Genomic DNA, 19617 nt, shown 5'->3' with positions numbered 1-19617 from the left:
AAAAAAAAGGTGAGAATTGAATCTGATTTTTTAATAGGCCTAAATGGCCCAAGAGAGATTTGATTTGGGCTGGATCCAAAAATAATGACCCAATATAGATTTGTTATTAATATTACTTAATTGCCCTTAATGAAACATGCAATGTTAGTGAAGGAAACATGCCCCTAAGGTAATTATGACAATGTTTTAACATTATATGTTCGTCACAAAAAAGTTTCAGTTTTAATATTACAAATAACAGTATAACGTTCACAACAAACACACCTAACTATTTACAAATAAAAAAATTCAATTATTTTTATGAATGCTTAAATTATATTAAGAAAAGAAAAAAATAATAATTAAGAATAGTTGAAAAAAATTATTTGAACTTGGACTCAATGGTCCAAAGGAAAAAAAAAAGGTGAGAATTGAATCTGATTTTTTAATAGGCCTAAATGGCCCAAGAGAGATTTGATTTGGGCTGGATCCAAAAATAATGACCCAATATAGATTTGTTATTAATATTACTTAATTGCCCTTAATGAAACATGCAATGTTAGTGAAGAAAACATGCCCCTAAGGTAATTATGACAATAGGATCCTGCTTTAATAGTATAGATGTAAGAACAGATTAACTTATCTTGCATAGAATTAACAATTGATTAATTGATGTAACTAAACGGATCTTGTCATTATGTAGACGAGGATACGAATATGAAAAGCCACCAAACTGAACTTCACACATATTTGTGTGGTATCAGTTCTTAATTAAAGTTGAATATGTGCAAACGACATGTGCCATCTTATCGTCGCTTATGACCTAATGAAATGAAGCATGGAATCAATCTAATAATCCAATTACATGTATACACATGCACACATGTATGTGGATGATGTAACTCTCTATTTTATTATTTTGAAATTGTATCTTTTGGTTTTGATTAATAAATAATAAAGAGTTTTGAAGACGTGCGATGAACATGCCTCCTCCCCATAGATGTATACCACTAATATTGGATTTATTTGGAGACTTCACTTTCAAAGCATATTCTTTTATTCCCGTTTCAACATTAGTTGTGATTGTTTTTGTTACCATTGTTTCGGTGACAACGGTTGGCGTCAATAAAAGTATCAAAGCTTTTGAGCTTTCCTATTGTATGTGGAAGCTGAATTGGCCTTGCACTCATGTTTTAACAAGCTAAAACATTTTTCCCTCAAAAGTTGTACTCGTGAGATTAGTCTTTGGACCTAAAAAATCTTCGAGATCTCAACGGTTATCAAAAAAAAAGAAAAAAAAATAAAACATTTAGTTTCAGAATAGATTATGTATTGAAAGTTATCAATTTGTGAATATATTTATTAATCAGAAAATTGTAGAGTTTATTTTTAGTGATTTTGTATAATGCATAAACTGAACGTGGAAGTAATTTTAAAAATTACCTAAGCAAATAAAAAATACAAATCAATTATATGTAGATACCAGTTTATGTGGAAGCACCCTAGCCTAATAGTTAAGGTTTAAAAGCTTCTACACTAGATCTGGGGTTCGAATCTCAGACTGTGCAATTTATTGCAGAATACAGGAAATCCAGGTTTCAAGTCCCGGAGAAAGTGATTTATTACTGCAGACTACAGAAGAAAGGCTTACGAGAGATCTTCAACATGGTGCAAGTAAATCCAGTCAGGCGTGGATCTTCATAGGACGGCTCAGGTGATGCAGTTAGGCGTAGATCATCATAAGCATGTAGTATTGTCGGTTGTCAAATCGTCAATCTCTATAAATATTATTTGAGAAATCAATTTCCTACGTGTCGAGCTCACGTTAACTCTCACAATGGTTGATTACGGTGATACTTTTAATGAATTAAAAATATAAACTAATTGTCTTATCTATTTTTTAAAACTTTTAACTTTTTATATTATTTCCAAATAACATACTAATATGATAAAAGAAAACATTTATTAAAAGAAACAATTATTATTTTTAAAACGAAAATCATAAAAAGGAAAGTTCACAAAAAAAAATGTTGATATTAAAATATAACATATTTCCTTTGAAACATAATTTTAAATAACTATATATATATATATATATATAAAGTAATAAAATTATTTTATATATAGCAAACTATTTTCTCATATGATTAAAATCGATCTCAGTAACATAAACCAATATATTTTCAATGAGCTTAATTTTTTTAGAATTAATACTACAAAGATGCATGGACTTGTTGCAAAAATGACTTATAACTCAAAATCAAACATAAATCTAACACATGATTTTCTTGTAACTTTCATTTGCCATATTCACTCCCCAAAACTTCAGATGAAAATGTCATTATTTTTATTTATTTTTTTTTCCAAAAATTAGCATTTTACTCTACCATACGCATATTCCTCAAGTATTTACAATATTTTCATTGTCATCAATACACCAACCACCATAAACAGCCAAGATCTCTATAATATTATTTGAGAAGTCAGTTTCCTATGTGTCGCGCTCACGTTAACTCTCACGATGGTTGATTACACTGAAATCCTAAATGAATTAAAAATATTACATTTAAAATACTATTATTTATTTATTTAGTTTCCTTTCTAAAATTTTCCAAAAATCATAAACATATTATAAATAGGAAATTTTTTATAAAGTAAAAAAAACGAATTGAAAAACGAAAATATATGTATATATAATATGATTTCATAAAAATGGAAAATTCACAAAATAGTAATATTGCATTTAAAAAATATTTTTAAATAACATAAAATATTCTTTTGAAGTAATAAAATACTTTATCTATATACATATATATTTTATTAGATGAAAAATATAAATTTGTATATAATGTGATTTCATTAAGAAAAATTTACATAGATAATCTTGATATTAGAAAAAAAAATATTATTTCTTTTAAAATATAATTTTAAACAATACAAAAAAAAATAAAAGTAATAGAAATATTTTTATATATTTATCTATTTTCTTAGATGATTACACAAAATAATTAAGTAACATAAACTGATATATGTTTAATTGACTAAAAATACTTTATAATTAGTATTATTGAAATGTTTATTTTTATTTTTATATATTTAGTTGACTATATCTTTCAATTACAGCAAAAAAATATCGATAAATTATATTTTATTTATACAATATTATTTTCAAATACAATCACAATTTTGGTTACTGCTTATTTTTAATAGATATTAAAAACTAAAAATAAATTTTAAAAATAAAAATCGTTTGATCAAGTTACAAAATAGTTTAATTATTGAGGTAGATATATTATATTTTATCATTTTAAAGTTATTTATTTTCTTAATATTAAATGTGCTTTTAAATTTATGTTTTTATGTTTGTGAAACTTAATAGAACCATAATCAAAATACCAAAGCAAATCTGAATTCTTATTTTAAGATTATTTAAAATAAATTTCAGTTTTCATTCAATAAATCAAAGGCATAAAGTTATTTAAAATTTATAAAATATTTTAATTATTGTAAATATTGATATGTGTTCATGAACTTCTAAAAATGTATCAGCTACATATGCATGTAACTTCCTATTGATCATCACTTTATTTTCTAATATTTTTTAAAAAAACATCAACATATAATTTGATAAATATTATGAAAATACATGCACATTTAAACGATAAATAAAATTGATTTTATTTGACTTAATTATAATAAAAATAATTATACTTCATTTTGAATTTGAAAAAATATATATAACTCAATATAATCACAACATGAGTGACTCAATCCAATTTATATCTAAAATCATAGATTTAACTACGATAAGAATAATAATTTATTTTATAAATATAATTCATAGGACAACTAAAAACATATTAAAAATGAAAATGAAATATTAACCAACTGTTATAATTTAGTTCTTTTGTAAAATTTATATATATGCATGAGACTTCATAATATTATTGTTATATTAATTTATGTAATTTGGAATCATACACTTTAGATTATTTTTTTTATTCCATTCTAAACACAATATATCTTAAGTTAGACATAATCTTCATAAAATATATTTACATATCTAAGACAAACAACCATCTAAATGCAAATAAGAGATTAACAAATTTTTGATATATTTAGAATATAAAATATTAAAGTTGAATTTAAAGATGCAATCCAATTAACCCAAATGATAACTAAATCGACTGTAAAACAATAAAACCGATTAAATATAACATATATAAAATCATATGTATAGATGTAATATTTTTAATATAAATGATGTATACAAATTATAAATTAATTTAAAATTAAAAGTAAATAGAGATTAATTATTATAATATATTTACTTTAGAAATATTTATATACGTGCATGAGCACGGGAAATCACCTAGTTCATTAATATTTCGCAAAATATTTTTTTCTTAAATTCAAATAATGATTTACCTTTTCTTTATATTTTAACCATTTGAGTTATTGAATCTTAATGATAAAGGCGTAAAAAATCAAATTTTTCTAATTTAAAGGGTGCCCGCTAGCCCAACATCATTACATGTGGATACACCCGTGAGATATTATATATCCAAAATCAAATCTCTAATTAAATAAATTAAACATTATTTATAATAATCATACATACAAATCACAATATAATTGAAAATAAACTATTAACTAATTATTATAATAGAATTGTTTTGCTGATATTTATATTCGTGCATGAGAATCACCTAGTAAACAAATATAATTTGCATAGACAGTTCAAATACGTTTATTTCAGATTTAAATATGAGGGTTGAAAGTATTATAATACATACCCGATGAATCAAATAGATACACAAATTTAAATGACGTGATCCATTGTCTAGGTCCGACCACCAAAAACACCCGTCCTATCGACTGATTACGAATAAAATGTCGCATCTGGATCATAGAGATAGAGTTTACGTGCCAAAGGTAAACACAAGTTTCAAATTAGGATTCCTTTTTCTCTTCCGAGCCTCCATTGCTAACGACGTGTTAATGAATCGATCATTGTCATATATAAACTACTCTGTTTTGATTTAATTATATTCAAGTAAACGAGGCATAATTTAACTCCATCTTTTATTGATTGGTTCAACTCAAATCTTGTTGTCCGACCATCGAATTGTATTGACCATGCTAGCTAGCTAGTTGAGTGACGTATTTTCACATTTAAATTTTTTAATATGTCAACTCTATAAGTGGCGCTTATATTTGAATAGTTACGTGGGGTGGGAATTGTTTGGAGACGAGTTTAGGCGACTAAAATAACAATGAGTCAAAACAATAACGTTTGAACCAATTTACATTATCCACCACTATTTAACATGTTCTTTTCCAACGTGGATGTCTAATTCACGAGCTCGAGATTTAAGTTAGATGTATGCAACATTTAACCTCTGAAACACGTGTTTTTCGTAATACTCATAAACACGACTCATTTATTTCGTTATTAATTAATAGATTTATACATACATATACCCTAAATGTTGATAATTAATTCACAAAAATGCCAAATGACTATTTAAAAAAAAGAGTAAATTCAGTAAAATAGTATATGATAGAGATGATTCCCGCATTAGATAAAGATGACATCATTACTCTATAATTAGTTTAAATATAATCCATTAATTATTCCATTATCATACAGGGCCGGGCCTGAGAATTACCGGCCCAGAAGCAAAATATTTTTTTTGGCCCCTTACTTTTGAAAAAAACATGAAAAACACTGAAAAGTGTAGAGAGGAGATTCGAACCCCGGTCCCCATTAGATAATATAATGCATCAGTTCCACTAGACCAAAGACCACATTATGGATCTTTTGGCCCCTAAAATTAATAATTATAGTCCGGCCCTAAAGCAAATGCTTTACCTGCCTCTATTCAGGCCGGGCCCTGTTATCATATGACCAAAACAAATATTTATCTTATGTACGAGGCTGCTAGCTAAATTGATAGTATTGCCAAGGTAGTTGAACAATAGGAACATAAGCCCATTGAACTTAAATAGGCCCATATTTGAGCATCCTCTAATCTAGGAGCTAGAATTTGGTGCGGCCGGGAGTACAGTACATCCATCTACCTTCCTCTTCCCCCAATTATAGAGAAAATTAAATCTCAAATCGCGACGATCGGACGGTTTATTAGTTTTCTGACTTTGCTTGAACAGATCGGTCAGGTGGTGAAAGCAGAAGGGAGCTGAGAGAGGGAGAGAAGATCGGCGCGATCTGTTGCTGTTTCACTGATTGGAGAGGATTCGTCTTTCCTTGTCTGATCCTGTCCGTACGACCATAGCCTGTAAGCTGTCCGAAGCTCGTCCATTGTCAGTTTCTAGGGTTTTGTAGTCTGCTTTCTCCATTATTGTGCGTTGTTGCTGCTTCTCTTTTGTTGAAATTTATCAATTTCTGCTGTTTCAGGTGCTTAATCGAGACAATGGATTTGGCATCCCGTTATAAGGTGATTCTTTTCTAATTGTTTAAATCTCTGGCGAATCGAATCCATGTTGAATTGCATGTGTTTCTTCTGGTTCTTGGTTTTCTAATCGCGGTACACTTATTGAATAGTCTTGTTTTGCATTGGCTTGGTGGTGTCACTTTCGATATGATTTTGGTGTGGGAGAGAGTGACTGTTAGTGTGTGTACTAATCACGAAGGCTGCAAGAGAGCTTCATAACATGTTTTTTTATGCTACTTTATCAGCAGCATCAGATATTTGTTTTGGTGTTAACTTGTTCTGAGCTCTTGTACAGGGGGTTGTTGGGCTTGTTTTTGGAGACAATCCATCTTCAAATGAAGACAGGTACAGTGGCTTCTCTTTAATCTAATACGAGTAGGAAGAATACAACAAGTTCTTTTATCTAATGCGGGAATCATCTCTGTCATGGGCCTGTCTGTATTGTCAATTTGATTTGAATGAGGATTGGATTTTCTTTGTTTGGTGTAGTTACATTCAACGCCTGCTGGATCGCATAAGTAACGGTACCTTGCCTGACGATAGGAGAAATGCTATTGTAGAACTTCAGTCTGTTGTTGCTGAAAGTAATGCTGCTCAATTAGCTTTCGGGGCTTCCGGTAAGTGTCTTTCCTTTTTTTGTTTTTGCTGATATTCGTCTGACTGATTGTGAGCTCAAATCTAGAATTACAAATTGACATGCTGTAATTTCAGGATTTCCTGTGATAGTAGGCATCCTAAAGGACCAACGGGATGATGTTGAAATGGTACTGCATCTTCCTTTTCAATCTGTCTTTTGTTTCTTGCTTAGGCTGTGCAGATTGCTGTTTGTCCTTATTTCATTGCGGACCCTCTTTCCTTCACTTTATGGAAAATGTGGCAATATTGGTTGGAGCACAGTTTGAAAAATACTGATTTTCCTTTTTTCAAAAAGTAGTTTTGGGATAGTAGAATAGCGTAGGTCCATCAGTCCAGGGGAAAATCAATAGGAAAGGAGGTGGAAACAAGGAAACGTTTTAAAGATTTCATTATATTAGCATGAGTCTTTACTATGAAATTTTCACTTGTATATATGTCTTTTCTTTTTCCCTGGGACAATCCAGAGTTTGTTATCGAGCTTCTTGTTGATCTGACTGTGCTATGCCATGCTTTAACTTACTTTTGTTGTCTGTCCAGGTTCGAGGTGCCTTAGAAACTCTTCTTGGCGCTCTGACGCCAATCGATCATGCAAGGGCACAGAAAACTGAAGCTCATGCAGCTCTTATGAATTCCGATTTGCTCTCCCGTGAAGCTGAAAATATCACTCTTCTTTTGAGTTTGCTGGTGAGTGTTTACTCTATTTTTGATTTTTTCCTTCTGTTTTGTTAATATTTATGCGTGCATCGTGTCATATGGTTTGTTGTCCCTGTGGTATGGCAGGAGGAAGAAGATTTTTATGTTCGGTATTACACTCTTCAGATTTTGACAGCTCTTCTTATGAATTCTCAAAACAGGTATATATTCTCTTTGTGTGCCATCCTTCTATCTTTATGCTGTATAAATTTTTGCTGACTATCTCTTCAGGTTGCAGGAGGCTATTCTAAGCACTCCTCGCGGCATAACTCGACTCATGGATATGCTAATGGATAGGGAGGTAACAATTAACTATATCTTGTATATATTTAATGTTGTTGTTGGTTTATGTAAGAGTCTGGTATATTTATCCTTCAGGTAAACTCAAATAGGAGGTTGTGTAGGTGGTGAACTTGGGATGATGAATATCATATTTCGTAAACTTATTTTTTTGGTGTTTGCTCTACAGGTAATCCGGAACGAGGCTTTGTTGCTTCTTACGCACTTGACGCGTGAGGCAGAGGTGAGATCACCTGCTTATATTTGTAACTGCTTCTTTCTGGTGCATCGAGTTGAATTACATGTTAAATCTGATAGATCTCATTTAATGATTAACTACTTGTAGGAGATCCAAAAAATTGTAGTCTTTGAAGGTGCATTTGAAAAGATCTTTAGCATCATCAAGGAGGAAGGAGGGTCAGATGGAGATGTGGTTGTGCAGGTGACTAGTAGCTATTTTCTTAATAGCACTTTCATTCTGTTCAGAGTTTTGCATTTGAAAAGAAAAATGGAGCTACATCTTTGATTTAGGACTAAAATTATTGGCACTTGCAGTCCCCTATGTGTCTTCCTGAATTTTTTTGCAAGCATTTCTAATGCATTAGGATTGCCTCCTTATCCGTAAGTTCAAATCCCTTGTCCAAGCATTTGAACTAATAATGTTCTTTCTTTACAGGACTGTCTGGAGTTGCTGAACAATCTTCTCCGCAGCAGTTCATCAAACCAGGTCTCGAAACACTGTTTCTGTTCTTGATTTTTCTGATTCCTTTATTAAGTCTGACATAGGCTTATATTTGACACTGTACAGATACTACTATGGGAGACCATGGGTTTTGAACCGATCATTTCAGTTCTAAAACTTCGAGGGATCACATATAAATTCACCCAGCAAAAGGTTAGATTATCGAGTGATTCTCCCCTTTTTGATTGATTCTACTAGCTCGTGCAAATTCGTTAATCTTTGTCCTTTTGAATGAACAAAATCCCAGTAGACTGTTAATCTACTTAGTGCACTGGAGACAATCAATATGCTGATCATGGGAGGTGCAGATACTGACCCTGGCAAAGATTCAAACAAGCTGGCAAATAGAACGGTTTTAGTTCAGGTTTGTTTAGATATACAAATGTTGTGGTTCCTCATTCTTGACCGAATCAAATATGTTTCTTATTATATCGTATTTGGTACATTAACAGAAAAAACTGCTAGATTACCTACTGATGTTGGGTGTTGAAAGCCAATGGGCGCCTGTTGCTGTTCGCTGCATGGTAAGGAAATCTTCTTTAGTCAAATTCTTTGTCCTTTCGTCTCTCTCCCTTCTCTTGTTATTTTTCAAATTCCGTTCTCTAGTATTTGTGCAACTGACAATAATTCGAATACTTCCGTTTAGATTCTATAATTTTACTGTTGAACCTTGTTTCGAGGATGACCATGGAACTGATATTGTTATAATTTTTTTTCGAAAGATTGTTAATGTATTATCAAGGGAATTGCTAAGCAGTGGGCTGAAGTCCAAGTTTTCTCATAGCTGTTTTTTTTTATTGTTACTTTAAGCTAAAGTTTCTAATAGGTCTTTTACTTTGTGATACTTTGCTGCTAGACATTTAAATGCATTGGAGATCTGGTTGATGGACATCCCAAGAACCGTGATATCCTTGCTAGCAAAGTTCTTGGTGAAGACCGGCAAGTAGAACCTGCACTCAATTCTATTCTCCGGATCATCTTGCAGACGTCTAGTATTCAAGAGTTCGTTGCAGCTGATTATGTTTTCAAGACCTTCTGTGAGGTTTGGAACTTTTGTGCTATATATAATAGTCTTATGTGAGCTTACAGATTATTATCATTATTTCATAACCACATTCTCTAAACGTTTCCAGAAAAATCGGGAGGGTCAAACAATGCTAGCTTCGACTTTAATACCCCAACCACATCCCACCACCCGAGATCCTCTAGAAGATGATGTTAACATATCATTTGGAAGGTGTCAACTTCTTTCCTTTCTCCTGTCGCTTTCACAGTTTTGCTTTTTAAAAAAATTCTCATAGATTTTGAGCTAATTCTCTTGTATCGAAACTCATTGGAAGTTTGTGTTTGTAGCAGTATGTTATTACGAGGCATTTGTTCAGGCGAAACAGATGGTGATCTTGAGGTAAACTTTTTCTGTCTCTCTGTTGAATGTTAATTTGGACGTGTCTTTCGGAACTTAATCTATGTGTTTCAAACAGACATGTTGCAGAGCTGCGAGCATTCTTTCTCATGTTTTAAAGGACAACATTCAGTGCAAGGAAAAGGTAAAGACTTCAATCCCACCATAGTTTTATACCATAGGTTCTGCACACCGAACTTTTTGTCCCTCCGTTGGCTAACTGTTTTGGAAACCCAACAGGCTTTGAAAATAGTACTTGAATCACATGTACCTTCCATGGGAACTCCAGAGACTCTCTTTCAGAGGATTGTCAGATACCTGGCGGTTGCGTCTTCCATGAAAAGCAAAGATAAGTCAAGCACGTTGGGGAAATCATACATTCAACAGATCATATTAAAACTGCTCGTCACATGGACTGTTGACTGCCCAGCTGCAGTTCAGTGCTTTCTAGATTCACGCCACCACCTAACGTATCTGCTCGAGCTGGTGGCAAACCCAGCTGCAACAGTTTGCACAAGGGGCTTGGCGTCTATTCTACTGGGAGAATGCGTCATCTACAATAAATCAAATGAGAACGGTAAAGATGCTTTTTCTGTAGTTGATGCTGTGAGCCAGAAGATGGGTCTCACAACATACTTCTCGAAGTTCGAAGAGATGCAGAGCAGCTTCCTCTTCTCTTCCTCCGAGGCACCTCGGGAGGGTCATAAACCGTTGACAAGAACAGCCACGCCCAGTGAAGCTGAGATTGAGGATGCGGGCGCGGCGAAGGCGATGGATAAGGGGAATGAGGATCACCCAATGCTCATATCGTTGTTTGATCCTAGCTTCACAGGCTTAGTGAAGAGCCTTGAAGGTAAGATTAGAGAGAGAATCGTGGACGTGTATAGTCGGCCAAAAAGTGAGGTGGCTGTAGTTCCGGCGGATTTGGAGCAGAGGAGCGGTGAAAATGAGAAAGCCTACATCAACCGCTTGAAAGCCTTTATAGAGAAACAATGCTCGGAGATTCAGGTACATGCTTCTTGTTGAACTCTTGTATACAATTTAGTTGTTTGATTGCAATTGATAGAAGAAAAATCTTGAGTCTTCACTCACAAGTAACATGAAATTTAAAATGATGAGAGGTTAAGAGCTTGTTGTTGTCCTTACCACCTCTGTGTTATCCAGAACCTTCTTGCTCGTAACGCTGCTTTGGCAGAAGACCTAGCCAGCTCTGGGAAGAATGAGGAATCTCAAGGATCAGTGCAAAGATCAAGTACCGTAATGGAGAAGGTTCAGATGGAAAGCATCAGGCGAGAACTCCAAGAAGCGTCTCAGCGTTTAGAGACAGTTAAAGCCGAGAAAGCCAAGTTGGAGTCCGAGGCATCAGATTACAAGAACATGGCTGCGAAACTTGAATCAGACCTAAAAGGGCTGTCGGACGCATACAACAGTTTGGAGCAAGCGAATTACCATCTCGAGAAGGAGGTGAAATCGTTGAAAGGAGGAGAAGATCCCATGGAGTTTCCTGATATAGAAGCGATTAAGGAGGAAGTGAGAAAGGAAGCTCAGAAAGAGAGCGAAGACGAGCTGAACGACTTGTTAGTGTGTTTGGGGCAAGAGGAGAGCAAAGTGGAGAAGCTAACGGCAAAACTGATTGAGCTAGGAGTTGATGTTGATAAGCTTTTGGAGGATATTGGGGACGAGTCGGAAGCTCAAGGAGAATCTGATGAAGACGACGATGACCATTAAACAAGCTGTGGTAGAGCGATCCACTACTCTCATCAGGTATTCATAAAAGCAAAAGTCTCAGGTTTCTTTGTGCGTATCCGTCTCTACGTGGAACTTTGTACAGTCTTGGGGTGTGGTTTATTTGATGTTTATTTTAATCTTCAGTTTAAACTTTTAATTTATCATCTAAAGTCCAACTTGTTAAGATTGTTTGAAACCTTTTATATTGTTACTATCACTATGCTGCAATTCACTTTTAAAAAAATGATTGTGATAGAAGTAGTGGAAAATAAGCATTTAAATCCTACTGAACTATTGCTTGCATAATTTTATTCTCCAACTAATAGTTGATTTGACAAATTAATAACAAAAAAGTCATTGTTAAATCATAAACGATTTTTGTTAGTTTTATATCAATTATCTGACTATTGAACATGAGAAAAGATGATTTCCGGCTACGATAAAAGTGATTTTCGGTGATATTTTTTGTCACTAATTTACCAAGTCAACTATTAGTTGAAGAGTAAAATCATGCGATAATAGTTTAGTATTAAACTTCTTGATTTCAAATTAAATGCTCATTTTGGTTTTTTTCGTACAAAAATATGACTAATAAATATTGGAATTGTTGTGTAATATAAGTGAGGTAGTGTTTATATTTATATATTTTGTGTGTATAAAATAAAAGAGAAAGATGGTTGACGTGAGTGAGAAAGAGATGATGTTAACTCTCACTTTTTCATTCATATATGAATTGATCAAATGAAAGAAGTGAACGTACATATTTATAGTAAAAGTAAAATTAATAAAATATATAAGTCGGCCACTTCCAGTGTCGTTTTAGATGAGGATGAAATAATCATATTATATTTGCATCTTTATCTTCGACAGGAATTTCGTATAAGTCTTTTTTTCTTCTTTTTTCGCTTTTTTTTTTGCTTTGACCTAAGAGCAATGAAAGATGCCACAACCTGTTCTCAGGAACACGTACAAAGATTGCGGAGACATGCATGGTGCATTCTTACTATTAATACGCTAAAAGCATCCTGACACTCGACTGGAGAACTTTGTTGTGAGAGTTATTTCTTAGTTATCAATAGGAATCACATTAATGTCCATGTTCAGACCTAGTGACCGCAAAATATCAACACTTAGCCAGTCTTCTCACCTTCGAATGGTGTTGGTGGTATGGACACCATGAATTCACTGTTAAGCTAGCTCCTGTAAGGTAACTTTGCTAAGTCCATTTTTAGACTTTTTGTTTTATATTTATTTAAACTTTAATTTCTTTTTTTTTGGACAAAATTAAACTTTAATTTCTAAATCCAAATCTACCAACAAGAAAGGCATATAGATCTAACTAGAAAACAAAATTCACGTTAAATATTTATTTAACTACATATAGACACCATGACTTATCTCGTGCGTACCATCCGCTACCCAGTGTGTGCTGTCAGGTAGGTAGTTTATGTCAACCCGTCCTCGGTGATCTAGGTTGATAAATATCAAATCAACTCTCTATTTTTTTTTCTTCTTTTAGTAATGATTTTGTGATAATTAAGTTAATTGACTTTAAAAGGGAAGAAAACTTGCCTGTTGAGGTGAGGTACTTAAGAAACAGAAAGGAAAAAAATAAGAACGTAAAGACAAAACTTAGCGGGGCAATCATACTACTATACTAGTGTGTGAATAACATATGGCAACTACTTGCCCACCAGTTGTATTATTTATTATAGATTTGTGGCGTCTTAGCGCATATACATTTAACAAAAACCATTAATGCATATAACAAAGTTACCATTGATTGAAGTATATAAAGGAACATCATTACAGAATAAACTAGTTGACTTCAAAAATGGAAGAAAACTTGCATGTTGAGGTGAGAAAAGAAAAAAGAAGTCGAATAAAACTGACAAATGAAAGACAAATCATAGCGGGACAAACGACACTAGTTGTGTAAATTAAACAAATGGCAACTACTAGCTCACCAGTTGTGTTAATATAGATTTGCCGCGTCAGTACCAACGCATATACATAAAGGGACACATACCATTGATTAGTTATATAGAGGAACATCGATATAGATCCATTTTTACACGAAACATTTTCCCCATCATTTTGCATCCTTTCCACTTCTAATAACCGCGACAACCATGCCTTCGAAGTTAGAAGGACATGAGCATCCTTTAGGAAAAGGTACATTTCTTGAGGGTTTACCTTGCGATGTTTGCGATCGATTCTATCGTGATGGCCTCTCTCGCGATCTATCGTTTCAAGATGGCTTCTCTTGCGATGAATGCAATTTTCTTGTTCACACGAAATGTATTTATGTGTTCAACATACTAGAGACAACCAAGCATCCTTCTCATGATGGACACTGTGTTAGACTTCGCACAACGGGGGCTCCTGATCACACCGATCCGAAATGCCATATCTGCGGTAAAAAAACTAAGCGTCTTCTTTATCACTGTTCCATTTGTAATCTCAGTTTGGACATCGGTTGCATGGTTGATGCCTTATGCTCCGGATCCCAACTGAATATGCCGTGGCACTATCATCCTCTACTCATGCTTGATGTTGGTAACTATATGCGGTGCGAAGTTTGTGGCAAGCCCGGAAAATATGGCTATTGTTGCCCTCGTTGTTGGATGATGGTTCATGAGAAATGCGCCTCCGTATTTGACTCAACAGAGATCACTGACTCTTGTCATGCCAGACACTCTCTTAAGCTTCTCACAGAAGGAGCTCCCGGCTACACTGATCTGAAATGTCATCTATGTGGGAAAGATACTGGAAACATTCTTTACCATTGTGATATTTGTAAGTTCAACTTGGATATGGTTTGTGCCATTAAACACCATCGCCAGCATAAAGTCATCCCAGCTGCTCTTTCAAATATGAAGGTCCATGACCATACACTCACACTCATCCCAAGATTGATGCCCTTCGTTTGTGATGGTTGTGGAGAGAAAGGCGACCGATCTCCTTATGTTTGTTTTAAATGTGATCTCATGTTCTTTCATCAAGAATGTGCTCGCTTACCACGTGCTATTGACATCAATCGGCATGATCACCGAGTTTCTTACAAGTATCCTCTTGGTCCTGGAGAATGGAGATGTGAGATTTGTTTGAAAGATATTGATTGGTCATATGGGGCTTATTCTTGCTCTTTATGTCCTAACTATACTGTTCATTCAAGATGCGCAACAAGGAAACGCGTGTGGGATGGGATAGAGCTTGATGGAATACCTGAAGAAGTCGAAGATATTGAGCCATTCAAGAGGAATTATGACAACACAATCACTCATTTCGCTCATGAACATAACATGACCCTCAACAAAGACGGTGTTGCTATAGAGGAAAGTATCTTGTGTGGAGGGTGTGTTTGTCCCATTGGCTCTGACACATTCTACAACTGTTCAGAATGCAGTTTCATCCTTCATGAAACCTGTGCTAATCTTCCCAAGAAGAAACGACATTTTCTAAGCCCAAAACCTCTTAGTCTTTTCCTCAACAAGGATAACGAAGGATTCTGTTGTGCTTGTTGTCTACGTTGCTGTGAAGGATTCATGTATACTGATGGAAGTGATACCTATGATTTACTATGCAGTTCGATAACTATGCCTTTGATCCATGGAAGTCATCCACATCCTTTACTCTACCTCGAAGAAGATTACTATGGTGACAGGGAGGCATGCCAGGGTTGAGACCGGGGTGGTGAACTCGAGCTTGGCTGTATCCAATGCGACTTTTATTTGGATTTTCGTTGCGCCACTCTACCATTAACTGTAAGTCTCCACAGGTATGATGATCATCCACTCACTCTTTGTTACGGTGAAGAGGCAACTAGCGGCAAGTATTGGTGTGATATATGCGAAAGCGAAACAAATCCAAAGACCTGGTTCTACACCTGTTATGACTGTGGAGTCACTCTACATGTTTTCTGTGTGCTTGGTGATATAAGGTACGCTAAACCAGGAGGAAAGATCGAAGGCGACCTTTAATTGATGGTTAACAACACATCTTCAAGACCACTTTGCAACCGCTGTCACTGTCGTTGCGCAGCTCCCTTCTTTCTTACTACCGAAATAGGATTATATTGTTCTTTGTACTGTTTGCAACGTACTGAAGAGGAAGCATCCTCAATTAGTACTTTTGTTTTACGTCCTCCATGGGCCGATGAATCTTAGCTTAGCTTTAAGAGCTGGTAACATTCGAGTTTGAAACTCATCTTTTTCATTACTGTTTTAGGATTTTTTTTTTTCTGTGAGGTTGAACCGATTTGTGACTATTCACTCAATAATAAATCGATTGGCAAAGACATGGCCGGCCCTGAGCTCAATCTGGTCTAGTGGTATGATTCTCGCTTTGGGTGCGAGAGGTTCCGAGTTCGATATTCGGAGCGCCTCTTTTAGGGTTTATGTGTGACGGATTTTGGAATCTATCGTGCTGATAACGTGTTGTAAAACGAAGAGTTTAGAAACTGAATATTTCTGTGTTATTAATGATCAAGGGGTTCTTTTATATAAGGATTACAAGATGAAGATAAATAGAAAGTATCCAAATCCTAAAGATAGTAGGATTAGGAAAACTACTAATACATAATAATGGAAAGATTACATCTAATAGGAAAAGGAAATGATTTCCTTTTCTCCAAGCTTTGTGGCCGCATTTTTCTCTCATGAAGTCGGCTCTCTCTCTCCTCTCTCTAGGCTTCGGCCATCTCTTCATCTTCTAGGTATTGGGCCGGTCTCGGTCCGGGTCTGGTTAATGGCAATCCAGTCCATGATTTATAACAGTTACAAAATATTTAATTTTGACCAACTATGAGTCATGGCTAAAATTTTTGGGACTTTGAAATTTTATTAATTTATAGAGATATTAATTTACAAAAGCTTTCTTGTTTTAACACATATTTATTCTAAGATAAGAATTTTTTTAATTTGTGTCTAGATATTAATTGTTATTTTTTTTAAATTTGACATTTATATTAATTTTACTATATTATTTGGTGTATATAATATATATTGCATAGAATTTAAATGTGGTTTTAGATAGAATATTACTAAATCTCATCAAAAAAATATATTAAGTGTTAAGAAAATATAAAGATAATTCTATTGTGAATATAGAACAAACCAAATAATAATAGGTTCTTACTTATATAAAATATGTAAACATATAAATTATTAATTTATAACTTTAATGAGACAATATATTTACAAATAATTTTCTAAAAAATTATTATCTTATTATTTTATCGATTTGTGTCAAATTTTGAATCGGTCCAACCAGCGAAATTAATTTTATAGAGGTTCTGCCTATGTTTAAATCATCTTAAAAACTTAACATGATATGGATTTCGCAGATGAGCAAGCCTAAGCCAAAAATCTTCTAGACATCAAAAAGAAAGAAAAGTACAAATTGCTCAGAGAAACAATGGAAAGCATAAAGCCAGAAAGGCTAAAAATACATTAACAGGCAGCACAGAGGCACATGCGGAAATCACACGACTCTACAAGCCTCCGCACGAAATATCATGTAACCAAGCTGGGTCACCCAAAGCTAGGTAAGACTGGAATGAGCCATCATTAGTAACAGTCTTCGCAATGTCTCGAGCAAAGGAGTTGGAGGTGAGAGACACTAATTCAAAAGATCAGTGATAAAATCGAGCAACCACTTGAAAGATTAAGTGAATTAACTATTTGTAACTTTGCTCTTGGGCCCACATTCGTTCTCGGCCCCGAAGATTCGTACGCATGAGGTCGAAGCTGATGGTGGCTACGTTTGACTTCGACCTCAAAGAGAAAGATGCCGAATAAAGGATCGAGGTTGTTCCCATTTCGTTGACAGAGGTCGATGGATATTTCAGGAGGTTGTGACATTCGAGCGGAAGCAAGCGAAAAGAATTCCGAGATCTTAGCGATCGGATGAGCAAGTGGAAGAGAAGATATCGGAGGTGTGAAACAGCATAGACGGGTATAAAAAGGAGAAGGAGCACGAGAGAAGAGGGGGTTTCACATTCATTCCCATACACACTTACCTACTACTATTCGACCTCGAGCTCTCTCACTAGAAACATATCGACCTCGTTTTGTTAATCCGTTTTTAAGTCTAAGTTTCATCCTTGTTTCGATCCCTGATTTTGTAACCAGATAACTTGAATCTGGTTATATGGTTGTGTAAGGATTTTATGCCCGCAATTTTTTTCTTTTTTTTTTCCCTGAATTTTACAAATACAAACACTACCAAATTTCTAATGTATCCACATTGGTGTTGGGAATGTCCTGAAATCTATTGTACTAACTCTAGTAGAAGTTATCATATAATATTAGGTGGTTGTAATGTTTTGCTAGAAACCGCTTATGATCTATGAATTAAGAATTCGTTATAAGATGGGCTTGCCAAAGTAAGGTGTCTGCAATTACATAAATGAGGTAGATGGTAACGGTTACCATATGAATATAAGACTGGTTTACTTGACTAGGCTATCAAAACGATTTTGGGCTTAGAGACATAGGCTGGATAAGACATAAGATGTCGTCTGACAACCAAGAATTATATTGGATATAATTAGCAAAGTGTTGTTTACCTAAATAGCTAAACATTTGGGCGATGAGCCAAAGCTCACTCGGATTTTAGTGAAATATGGATCTTGGATATTATATTCATTTGAAGAAATTGTTTTGAATATAATATGAGTTTTCTTAATTGTTGAGATTTCTCTAATTCATGAACATCATATTAATATTTGCTATTCTTCTATTCAAGCAATGTTAACTCCTCACAACCCATTTTCATTTCAATATGCCCTTGAGAAGGACAAATTGAATGGATCAAATTTACTCCAATGGTATCGAAACCCGAGAATTGTTCTCAAACAAAAGTTTAAACCCTACTTGGAAGATCTGAAAAAAAAAAGACTTTTGAAACATCGTCTAGGGGTATTAATGTTATAGAAGTAAATGTTACTAATTCTAGCTCTACTTCTTGGGTATTGGATACCGGCTGTGGTGCTCATATTTGTACGAATATGAATGGCCTAAGCCACAGTAGAATTTTGGAGAAAGGACAAGTGGACCTACGCTTGGGAAATGGAGCAAGGGTTGCCGCATTAGCCGTGGGAACATTTCACTTGTCTTTACCTTCAGACTTGGTTTTAGAACTTAAGAATTGCTACCATGTACCTGCTATAAGTAGGAATATTATTTCCATTCCTTGTTTGGGTTTGGAAGGATTTCAGTTTTCGATAAAAAAAAAACAAGTGTTGTTTTGATCGTAATGATATCTTTTATGGTAGCGGTCCATTAGAGAATGAACTTTATATTCTAGACCAAAGCGTGCCTGTCTATAATATCAGTACCAAAAGATTCAAGTCTAACGACACAAATCAATATTTTCTTTGGCATTGTCGTTTGGGCCAAATAAATAAGAAACACATTCAAAAGCTTCATAGTGATGGACTTTTGAGCTCATTTGATTATGAATCATATGAAAAATGTGAATCTTATTTATTGGGTAAAATGGGTAAGGTTCATTTTACTGGACACAGTGAAAGAGCCAAAGACTTATTGGAACTTGTACATACTGATGTATGCGGCCCAATGATAAATGCTAGAGGAATCTATCAGTACTTCATTACATTTATTGACGACTTCAGTAGATACGGTTATGTGTATCTAATGAAACATAAGTCTGAATCTTTTGAAAAGTTCAAAGAATTT

At 34.3% G+C, this 19617-nt stretch overlaps 1 protein-coding gene and 1 pseudogene across 2 annotated transcripts; both read left to right on the top strand.

Moving 5' to 3' along the window:
• The first annotated feature begins 6063 nt into the window (after positions 1-6063).
• LOC106306289 (golgin candidate 6) lies at positions 6064-12102 on the top strand. 2 transcript variants are annotated; one of them, XM_013742851.1, is made up of 20 exons: positions 6064-6278; positions 6398-6437; positions 6730-6779; positions 6924-7051; positions 7146-7198; positions 7608-7754; positions 7851-7924; positions 7995-8064; positions 8233-8286; positions 8389-8484; positions 8719-8769; positions 8851-8937; positions 9035-9148; positions 9237-9308; positions 9641-9826; positions 9918-10021; positions 10138-10189; positions 10266-10331; positions 10427-11194; positions 11351-12102. In XM_013742851.1, the coding sequence occupies exons 2-20, from the start codon at positions 6414-6416 to the stop codon at positions 11912-11914; spliced, it is 2760 nt and encodes a 919-aa protein (XP_013598305.1). In that variant the 5' UTR covers positions 6064-6278; positions 6398-6413; the 3' UTR covers positions 11915-12102. The 2 variants fall into 2 exon arrangements, with proteins under 2 accessions (XP_013598305.1, XP_013598306.1); XM_013742852.1 differs by having other exon boundaries at positions 10141-10189; positions 11351-11914.
• Positions 12103-14046: 1944 nt separating this feature from the next.
• LOC106303132 lies at positions 14047-16083 on the top strand (annotated as a pseudogene).
• Positions 16084-19617: the final 3534 nt, after the last annotated feature.

Source organism: Brassica oleracea, chromosome C7 (assembly GCF_000695525.1).
Source record: "Brassica oleracea var. oleracea cultivar TO1000 chromosome C7, BOL, whole genome shotgun sequence".
In the NCBI taxonomy this organism is placed as follows: domain Eukaryota; kingdom Viridiplantae; phylum Streptophyta; class Magnoliopsida; order Brassicales; family Brassicaceae; genus Brassica; species Brassica oleracea.
The sequence above is the reverse complement of the archived record's forward strand: the minus strand, read 5'-3'. Positions and strand labels throughout refer to the sequence as shown.

Excerpts from the sequence above, each read along its gene's own strand:
- LOC106306289 (XM_013742851.1), top strand. The coding sequence starts at position 6,414 with ATGGATTTGGCATCCCGTTATAAG. Across the intron at positions 6,780-6,923 it reads CCATCTTCAAATGAAGACAG|TTACATTCAACGCCTGCTGG; the intron begins GTACAGTGGCTT and ends TGTTTGGTGTAG. Across the intron at positions 10,332-10,426 it reads ACATTCAGTGCAAGGAAAAG|GCTTTGAAAATAGTACTTGA; the intron begins GTAAAGACTTCA and ends GAAACCCAACAG.